Raw genomic sequence first — 10,390 nt, 5'->3', positions numbered from 1 at the left:
GTCGATGTAAGGCTTGGAGATCCACCGAAAGCATGTTTATTTGGCATGGGACAGATTCACTGTATCGGCATAGAACATGTCGACAAATTTGGCCGGCAAACAACATATGAAGCAACAAGGAGACGCATAGCCGTCTCTCGGGTGGATTTCTCGTCCTGTAGCAAGGCAGAGTCAGTGTACATGTAGCGCTGTCTTCCGTGTCTCTCTGCAAGAAGCTGGAGCTGTTCATTTCTCTAGGTTGCCCTTTACCTCCGTCTCCCTTATTCTGCTAGCCTCCTGATTGTTGCCCCAAATCAAGTTTTCGACATTGGATGTCCATCACCACCTTACTAAAAATCATCGATCATGCAGCTCAAGCTTCTCGTGAGCGTCTTCCTCCTCATCGCCGAGGTCCTGACCGGCGGTTTCGCCGGTGCATTAGATCGGGCGTGGTTGTATTACGCCTACCAGATCGACGGGCTGAATGATCCAGCACAACGTAGGCTTGGATGGAAATTCCTAAGCTGGGACAGTATCGTGAAGAAGTGCAGGATCCATAGAAGAACCAAGCAGGAATGGTGAGTGGAGTGTGAAGGTACCATGGATGGGCGACGATGCAATTTCAGCGAACTTGTCAACTTCCTCGGCGGGTCATCGTCAAAGGACCTGTTTGCCGCAAACAAGCCTGGAAGACTCTTGGACTCCCAGACGACAGATCCAGACCCCGAATAGACTGCCAAGAGGCTGTAGGCATACTATCTCTCGCAGGTCAAGAAGAAAGTCACCGACTGGCCAGGTTACATATTTATATACCAAGGTTGAAAAGAGTACAGTCATAACATCGACATGATTGGAGATGAGGTAGAAAAAGCCGCAAAGGCTGGCAAAAACACGGGAGACAACAAGAAACTGTTCGACCGTTTCGTTGAGACCACCGCCCAGATCAAGGCAGCTAGAGTGGGCGATCATGGGCCACATCTCATTGCTGCAATGGAACAACGTCTGAATCCCAAAGGATTTCCTGTCGAGAAGGAAGAGGGTCGGCGTAGGGCATAATCCGGCTGACCCATCACAGGTATGGGAGACGGTGGTTTGGGATCACACGATGGTAGGGGTGAGGGTTGGCGGTGAGCATGGCGATTTAGGGACTCTGCTAATGATGGATGAAACGAGAGAGAACTTTTACAGCGATAGCGTGACCCAAAGGCACGGAGCAGTGATACAGTTCTTTGAGATGGCAGAGCTGAAGGTTAAGCCGTGCATTTGAGAGAAGTACTAGGATAAGCATGAGAAGGAGGGAGTCCGAAAAGACTATCTTCACAACGCAGGGGGTAGAAACAGCCCCAGGATTGGTAGTGGGCAGATAGGATAGACGCAAATTGGGCTCAGGTCCAGCGATCTATTGGTGCCTTGTGCTTATTAGAACAGCTTGTTGTAGTGGATGCTTCAAAGATTGGCCAGCAAAATGGCATTTCGTGAGAAGCTCATATACAGGGCAGGTCGAAAATGACTCATTCTATCTTTGCAAGCTCCGGTAAATTTGAGCCAGTGTAATTGGCGAGCATAAACCAAAGCTCGTAATCAAAATCATCCATATCAATCACTCTTCCCCCTTTCTGCCACTCCCACTCGCATGCCATCTCCAGCTGAGGACCAGTCAACAAGAGCCCTGTGGTGAGGTCAAGGAACCTGACATTTTCCCGGGGACATTTTCCGTAACCAGAGCCGGCCCATGTTGAGCCCCAGGCACAGAAACAATCAGATATGGCCACATGCAGCTCCCGCAGGACAGTAAACGGCGCCATGAACTCGTGACTACAGCCGCCAAAGGCCTCGAACATCAAGTCACCGCGGGCGCCGGGTTCGACGGTAAACCTGAGTCGCCGAATTTTGGTCTCATACGGCTCAAGCCGTTCCAATTGGCTGTTTGCGAGCCAGACCATGTCTCGTTCGAAGTCGACCCAGACGTACCGATGCTCAGGCTCGCCGGGCACAATGGTGAAGAAGGCCTTCTGGTACGGCGCGCACAGACGGGACTTGCGGCATACGTGCATCACGGCAGGCGACGGCATCGGCAAAGAGAAGTCGTTCAGGGCGATACGCTTCCAGCGGTCCAGTTCTGTTTGCCTCACGCTGATGTGGACGAGGCGTGGAGTTGCCGCAAGGGCCCAGATCCGGAGGCGAAGCTCGGTGGGAAGACGTGGGAAGGGATGGAAGTGACGGCCATTGCGTGCGAGCGAACACATCGATCAAGTTATTCGCATTGCAGACGGAGAAGGAGGCCGATGTGTCATGGCAAGGCTGCAGCTTCTTATGCTGTTGGTTGACTGTGCTTATAAGATGTATTGTACCTATCGCACGCAGGAGTGGAAGAACATGAGTTGAAGCCGAGGGGCATGGAGTCGCGATCACTTGAGCCAGATTAGGTTGATGGGAGCTACCTCATGTAGGTAAGGCAGCACCTAGTCTATATTGCGTTAGGTGAATGCGCTGAACCCCTGCAAGGCAGCGATCCCCAGGGGTCTCAGTGCTAGTGTCCGAGGGCTCGAAAACGCTAAGATACCTAGTCAAGTTGGCGATAGCTTCACATTAGATTACCCAAGAAACCTGGATTGTCGCGTACGCCGACGGTCAGCACAAGCACCTATATGTGCCATGGTGGCAATAAAGGAAGGAACTGCCAAACTTCATGCTCTTACACCGCAGTTAAAAGCGATTGAATGGTACAAAAACAGATGCCAAGTCATGACTGTATGTGCATGCCACTCTCGAGGCCTTGGAGCTTGGAAACATAGTTATATTCTCAATCAAGACTATGCATTAGTCATACTAAACTATTGATACCGTCAGAAAGGCAGAGAACTGCGAACCTATTCATAGAGAGCACCGTCCTACTTATGCTTTGTTGTGCTGCTGTGGGGTGCTTTGGTGTTTCGAGCGTCCTTTGTTCCAGGGCTGGGTCAGGGAAACTTCATCTTTGCTTGAATGCTCCACCTAACCGAAGCTTTCCTAAGACGTTCAGAAACAGTCAGATTGGAGATTTTAGGACGGCAGTAAATTTTATGGCAACGTTTGAAAGAACTTGACATCTCGAATGAAGATGGTCGAGATACACTCCTTTATAGTGAGCAAGGAAAAGGGACGAACATGAAGACGGAAGATGAGGGAGAAAGAGTTGCTGGTGTTGATGCTAATTCTGTGCGACCATGGCTCTATAGACATTTAGTTTGAGTGGACGTAGCCAAACTATATCGCACAGTTGAGAACTCTTTGCGGGGCGGAACGTCGCACGACGTGCTTCGGCCTCTGGTCGAAGGCCTGACCACGGCGTCAGTAATTGCCTCTTTGGCTACTAAATGACCAGCCAGGGAAGTCTGAGCCAGGATGCCAAATTCTTTTATACCTCGGGGCATAAATAGACCACTTTCGATAGGGAATACATAATTCATCCTCTAATACTAAGAAAATTAGGAGTGTAAGATCTTTTTTATAGCAAATATATTTAAAAAAGCTTATAATGGCATATGCGATACTTAAAGTATAGTAAGCTGCCTTATCTTAAGATTAAGTTATAATATAGAACTTAAAAAAAGCATCCTTATAATACTGCTTATTACTCTAATTCTAAATTCTAGACTTTTCTTAAGACTATTATACTAATGCTGGCATAAGTAAGGCAACATAGCATTTATTCTTTTCTTAAGCTACTTTAATAAAGCCTGCCTGCTTTAATAAAGCATATGCTTGCATTTATCTATCTAGACTACTACATAATAGCTCTGCTTTTGAAGACTGTATCGGCCTTTAAAGACCACATGGATCAAGTGCCTAGGAGACCTGGCTGGATGAATATTCAATGTCTATTGAGGACACTTGGACAGAGTGCCTTATAGACCTTTCTAGGTATCGAATGGCCATTAAGGATGATGATATCTGCCGTCGGGGATACCTAGTCTGGTGTCTCTCGATGCTGGTACTATCAGATAAGGCTCCGACCACCGGGCGACTGTATCACCACCTTGCTATATTGGGTCGGCCGAACGCTCTTCAGCAGCTCTTCTATTACACCAAGTGCCGATTGAATGCTTTGCATCAGTCGAACGTCCTCATGAGGCTACGGAGGCTGATCTCGGAGGGACTCCAGGTTTGGCCAACTTGCATGCGCAGGATCAATGAAAGGGGCTGCTGGAGTTGAACATAGCATGCACCATATGCTACAACTAGACGAGGCTCAGCCACAGGCACCGAAATATTTGGAAGTTTGGTATAAAGGTAATGAAAGACTTAATGTCATTGCAAGCCAGTTGAGGACTATTTACACTGACTGCCATCCAAGCCCTCATTCACGGACTCATTCTCTCTACTCCTATCAGTGAATTATTTCGCCACGAGTTTGAAGAAAAAAAGAAATCTCTACACAGGGAGTATAGAGGAATCCGGAAGACCACTCGACTTTAAAAGCATCTAAGGAGATAGAAGATTTAATAATTGATTCTCAAGCAAGATTCTTCTGCTTATAGTAGCCTATACTATCTTCCCATGTTATATTCAGTAAATCGTTGCATAAACATAACGCTACATCAAGTTGAATTGTCAAGGTTTATGCTAGACGCCCATATATCCTTTGACCAGAAACCAGACATGGCAACGCACAACTTTACACAAGCATGCTCCAAAATATTTTGACCAGTACGCCACGCTGACGGATCTATGAGAGGTCATGGGAATCGTCAAAGATTGGGAAGAATATCCGCATTTAGGATAGAATCGTCTGATATATGTGAAGGAGAATAAGTATAAGCCCGTATATGGGGATGTAGTCATAGTTGAAAGGGCTTACCAATGGCAGGAAATTGCGAACCAACTCCAACAAGAACATCATTCTGGTCTCTTTCGCCGGTGTGGGTCTGCGACTGCTCGGCGGTGCTCGTGTTAGTTGTCGGCGTGACAACAGGGCGGTCCACGCGTGTTAGCGGCGGAGGTGAACCGCTCCTGGCTGCGGTGCTCCAGGTGTCTTCGGTATCACCACTAAGAAGAAAAACGGCAGTCAGACAAGTGAAGTTGAAATGAGTGAGCTCAGTGTTATGTGTGACGATGGGTGAGACGATGTGCCGAAATCGAGGGAGACGGCATGGAAGGAATGTCAAGGCCGGAAGAGCCCAAGAGTGGCATAAGTAGCATTATGAGGCACAAAGTGACCAATGACGAGCGTATGTGTTCTTGTCTGACCTATGCGTCGGATTGTAGGAGTGGTTTGGATCATGAGGTTGGGAAAGAGAGTTGTAGGTGGCAGGCTCGCTAACAGCGAAGCTGCTGTTGATCAAAAGTCCGGGTTATACTGCTCCACGTAGTGTTGCAAAATAGAGCCCGAAGTGTAGTGAGGTAGTGAAGAGGAGGGCTCAATATGTTGAGCTCAGTGAGAAGTAAAACAAAACAACTGGAAGATGCTTGGGATTACGAGAGGACATAAGGGTTCATGATCTTGGACAGCAAAGTGGTTTCTACTTGACTCACGTAGAGCTCGCTCCAATGGAGCTTTGGCTTTTCATTTCGAGGTAAGGCATCGTGAAAGGAGAAAGTGGCTCTCCAGGGGGGTGCTCAGGCTGTCTGAGACTGTCCATAAGATTACACTTATGTGTGAAGCTAGGAGATGATAAGGTGAAATGGTAGGAGCGAAACGACGAGTTTATATATGTCTTCCAAAATCAAGTAGGGAGATGCAGAGAGAGGGGGGGTGGCTCACACGACGAGAATGAAGGAGATCATGTCGTACTCGGGGGTGTGCAGGTACCTGGATGGAAGCCCAATGAGCTCCATACGAACATAGGTATGCCATGACAAGGGCGCTGGTAATAATGGCTGATATGTCCCCTTGGTACCTAGGTACTACCAGGCAGACGGAAAGGCAACCGAGCATCGGAAGCAGAAGGCGACATCCTGAAGTATACGTACCTATGCATATAAGTGATGGCACTGTTTTATAGAGCGCCAGTTAATTGTGCTTCACGAACTTGTCTATGTATCATGTATCAAGAAATCCGGTAGACGAAGACATCCTGGCGAATTCAATCAGAATCAATCGTCAGAGAACACCGGGTTTGCTGGCGTCAGATGGTGGTGAGCCAGATGCGCAAAGAATTAAGGCGGTCGAGGCCGGTATACTTGTCTCAACTGCTCTGTAGCTAACCTGAAGCGGAGCCAGTCCGCATGTCCCACGAGGCGGTATAAGCCCCTTCAGCCCACACCCACACCATCTTCTCCCCTTGTAAATTGCCCTTGAGCTCACACATCAGCTATAGTAGTACTCTATGCCTTGCGTGAGGGATCTCAAAATGGGAGGCCCACTTAGCTCTTATTCGGTGACGTCCGGCTGGCGTCGGGCCAATCAGCGCACGCGCCTGGGTAAAACTCACCCACACCTCCCGCGATCTGGCTCTTGGTCCCTCATGTCTACATACATGCGGAGGACGCTGGCCAGTCATTGATTCCCGTGAAGCCAGATTACTGCATACGGCATGTACGCATACAAGCATTACGACACCACTTTGCTTGTTGCTGGGCTCTGAATAGCCACCTCATCGAAGATCAAGGAGCATTCAGGGAAAAGTCATACATTAGAATGCTACTGCAGTTGATAGAAGAAGTGAGCTGACCAGATCGGTGCACTTGGACTTACACGTAGAGAAGGGGTGTGCAGCAAACAAATGCGGTTAGTGCAAGGAGGGGGATGTGCACATCAACACCTTGCCCATGTCGCCTGCGTCAAGGCGTTAGCGCGACAGTTAACCCGCAAAATGCTGGGTGGCACCTTCAGTGGGCTGTGTTCTTACCAGTTGTCATCCAATTGTCTGGCGTTGCTGTATAGAGCATCCTTTAAACACCCAGGTACTTGAGGCTAGAGAAGTGAGAAAAAGAGGCATGAGGCTATATACATGCACATAAAGCACACACAAGAGCACCAGCTGATCGTCATATAGAACGCAACATGCATTGTATTAACAAAAAATTGCATCTGAAAGATGGCTTATGGATGGCTGGCTCTTGAGTCGCTCTCCAGACGCTGGGTAGACAGATACGCCACAGGGAACTGCATACTACACTTCAAACTGGTCGAGGAGCGCCCGGACCATTCCACGTAGTTACACCTGAACCGGGGCCCGGCGTCAAGCAGTAGATAATGGCCTATCATTTACAGAACTCATTCAGGCAGTAAGTTACATAAGCGGGCTATCATTCCCGTAGTAGAACCTGGTGCCGTCATGTTATGGTGCATGTATGGTACTGGTACGGTACCAAAGGTGCCTGAACCGGACCATCTGATGGGATGGCCCTGGTACGGTTCCAAGCCCTGTAACAGTACCAGCACCATACCAACTAGGTTCCAGAAGCTGGTCTGGTTCCAATGCGGTACTAGCGCCTAGCTATACTGGTTCCAGCGAGGTGCCAGCACGGTTCCAGCAAGGTGCCAAAGGGTTCCAGCAAGGTGCTAAAGGGTTCCAGGTTCCAGGTCGTAACAGCAGCTAAGACGCCTGCACCTACCTATATAAGGAGGAAGACCACTTGCCCTTACAGTAATAGATAGAGTAGACATGCCATAGTGGTTAGATAAGTAAATAGATAATACAGAGCTTGCTTTTTAAAGTCCGTAATTCAATTCCCATCCAGCGCATAATATAAAAAAGTACTTTGTGATTAAGATGCAAGGTATTAAGTTATAAAAGCGACGCCGCAGATATACTGCAGCGGCATTTCCTTTTTGGGGTTGCGGGCGGAGTTTAGAACCGGCTGGCACCTCGCTGGCACCTCGCTGGAACCATCCAGGCACCATACTAGTACCATGCTGGTACCGTTCCAGCTCTTAGAACTATACTATGTGATAGGACGGTATAAATTTAGTTGTGAGAATTTAGTACCGTTCTAGAGGTTCCAGAGGTTCCAGGCGGTACCACGCATCCACTAATTATTAGTATGGTTAACTATCATTCTCCTATTAGCGACTTCGATTGCTATACATGTAACTAAAATACACTCCTGGGGTTGCGCACCGCACCAGGATCCCGCATACTGAATATTATCGCATTAGCTTACCTAAGCTAATGCGAGAATATTTAACATGCTACTACAAGTACACTACATATATGTATGTACTACCAGGTACGAAGTAATGAGTCTAGTGGGCCGCTGTATTTAACTACTAAATGCAGCCCGAGCTGTGGCGCCGAAAAGTTGACAGTCATGCGGGTTGACATACAATTTTATATGGTAGACCGGCGGTGTTTTTTGCAACCCACTTTGACAGTCTACCGAGTAGACTACGCGGCATGCCAGCGCAAATATTTGTTGTGAAGCAAAACTCCCTTTGATCGCCGAACACTTGATGGTACAATTGGGAAGCGTTTCTGTCGCGAGACAATGCTCCGCAGTCGGCGTGGTGTGCAGTGGGTGGGGGCTTCTGGAAAGTCACATCCACCTGCCTCCATGGATGACAACGTGATTCAGGACGGGAGGAAATCTGAACCAGATACATGAATCGAAGGCCACAGCACTTGGGCCGCGAACCGGTTACTATACCAACCTCACATGCGTTTCGCCAAATGAGCCCAACATATCAGCACACTGAATAGATTCACTGTAGTGAGTTATGCCTTACCTTGTACCTCCTATACAAAAGTGTACCTTTGAGGTGCCCGCTAACCGGAAGTGAGGTGCCTAATAACCAAACCTAATAGAGTCGATAGCAAGCACAGCACCAGGACAAGCTTCAAGACGGAAGATTTTCGCCGTTTGGTTGAGTCTACCTGATGTAAGTACAAGCTTGATGCCCGCTAAAGGCGTTTATACGGTGAGCAAAGATGCTTGCTGCTGCCGGCTTCTGCTGCCGGCGTCTGCTGCTTGGCTTCTGCTGCTGCTACTGCTGCTGCTTGGCTTCTGCTGCTGCTGCTGGGCTTCTGCTGCTGGCGTCTGCTGCTTGGCTTCTGCTGCTGCTACTGCTGCTGCTAGGCTTCTGCTGCTGCTACTGCTGCTGCTGCCTTCTGCTGCTGCTACTGCTGCTGCTTGGCTTCTGCTGCTGGCTTCTGCTGCTGGCTTCTGCTGCTGCTATTTATTACTGGAAGATAGGATTGATTTGATGCCTACCCTCTGGGGGCCCTCCGGGGGCCCTACTGGGGGTCCCTGCCGGGGGCTTGCCTGCGGCGCTTTTTGCCTGCGGCGCTTTATCCTAGAGCAATTAATATATATATCATTTAAAAGCTTAAGCATCGCTCTTTTTTCTTATGCAAGTTGCATGTAATTCTAGCAGAGCATTATGCAGCAATTGGCGATTGTAATGGCAAGGTCTATATATTCTTTTTGTGGGCTGAAATGGCGCTAAGATAGTAACATTGCAATACCTTTTTATAGCACCTAAATTACTATAACAGCGAAGTTTATTTAGGGACCTGCTATTAAGCCTCCATGGTCTCCCTATCAAGCCTCCATGGTGTGGCTGGGTATTTGCACTAACTGACGAGGATGGCCGATGCCAGCTGTTGCTTGCAATTTACACAAAGTTCAAGACACACCATCTTCATCAGTTCTTCATTTACAAATTACCACAGCATCAATAGCCTCAGTCATAAATCAGCAGCCGCCGCTGCGACCGACAGCATCAGCCATCATGGCTTAAGCTATAGCGCTGTATAGGTAACTATCGCAAAGCTGCGGAATTGAGAGTCAAGGCCACAGTCCTAACTAATCTAGTCAAGGCCACAGTCCTGACTAATCTAGTCACGTAACAGTGCACATGACTATCTCTTTGACGGTCCGAAGGCACCTCTCAGGTATCTGCCCCGCACTTTCCCCTGCTGTTAAAGAATACCTAATAAGAATCATTCTATAAGATAGAACACCTCTAATTCTGGCTATAATAAGGTGCAACTTAGTATTTTCTAGTCTTTATAAAGTAAAGTTACTATATTTGTTTTTTAATTACCTTTTTATATAGTTGTTGCTGTGTGATTAGCGCTGAAAAAGATATACAAAAGTAAATAGGGTAGCTGTATGTACTTCTGCTTACACCTAATCTTGCGTGCTGCTAATGTACCCCTTTTGAAGCTGTAATGCAATTGGCTAATGCTGTCGGGTCTACTTCGGACGTGCCTTAGGACCGTCAAAGAGATAGGCATGCAATCATGAATACAGCCTCAGCGACCTGCAATCTGTACAAGCCAGGCACCGAGATGCAGCATATTACAACGCCAGGAAATAGCTGACCTTATAGTATCGCGAGCTTTAATTCATGATAGCGTTTGGATTGTGTAAACCGTGACTGGGTAGATACGTATGTTACAGCTGGATTCGTATGGCGCCGCCGTAATCGGACTTCCAGCCACATAAGCCACAAAACCATGGAGGCTTGATAGGGAGACCATGG

At 48.0% G+C, this 10,390-nt stretch overlaps 3 protein-coding genes across 3 annotated transcripts; 1 reads left to right on the top strand and 2 right to left on the bottom strand.

Annotated features, from left to right (window-relative positions):
* Positions 1 to 345: 345 nt before the first annotated feature.
* Positions 346 to 711, top strand: BBK36DRAFT_1138363 (hypothetical protein; the record flags this gene model as incomplete). The annotated part of the gene is made up of 2 exons (XM_024893238.1): positions 346 to 557; positions 606 to 711. The coding sequence occupies 2 exons, from the start codon at positions 346 to 348 to the stop codon at positions 709 to 711; spliced, it is 318 nt and encodes a 105-aa protein (XP_024753271.1).
* Positions 712 to 1,490: 779 nt separating this feature from the next.
* BBK36DRAFT_1110294 (hypothetical protein) lies at positions 1,491 to 2,225 on the bottom strand (the record flags this gene model as incomplete). The annotated part of the gene is made up of 1 exon (XM_024889569.1): positions 1,491 to 2,225. One exon carries the CDS (start codon positions 2,223 to 2,225, stop codon positions 1,491 to 1,493), a length of 735 nt encoding a protein of 244 aa, XP_024753270.1.
* Positions 2,226 to 8,786: 6,561 nt separating this feature from the next.
* BBK36DRAFT_1189044 (hypothetical protein) lies at positions 8,787 to 9,542 on the bottom strand (the record flags this gene model as incomplete). The annotated part of the gene is made up of 5 exons (XM_024896606.1): positions 8,787 to 9,075; positions 9,115 to 9,196; positions 9,369 to 9,381; positions 9,482 to 9,503; positions 9,540 to 9,542. 5 exons carry the CDS (start codon positions 9,540 to 9,542, stop codon positions 8,815 to 8,817), a joined length of 381 nt encoding a protein of 126 aa, XP_024753269.1. The 3' UTR covers positions 8,787 to 8,814.
* Positions 9,543 to 10,390: the final 848 nt, after the last annotated feature.

Source organism: Trichoderma citrinoviride (genome assembly GCF_003025115.1).
Source record: "Trichoderma citrinoviride strain TUCIM 6016 unplaced genomic scaffold BBK36scaffold_2, whole genome shotgun sequence".
In the NCBI taxonomy this organism is placed as follows: Eukaryota; Fungi; Ascomycota; class Sordariomycetes; order Hypocreales; family Hypocreaceae; genus Trichoderma; species Trichoderma citrinoviride.
This window is presented reverse-complemented; position numbering and strand designations above follow the sequence as displayed.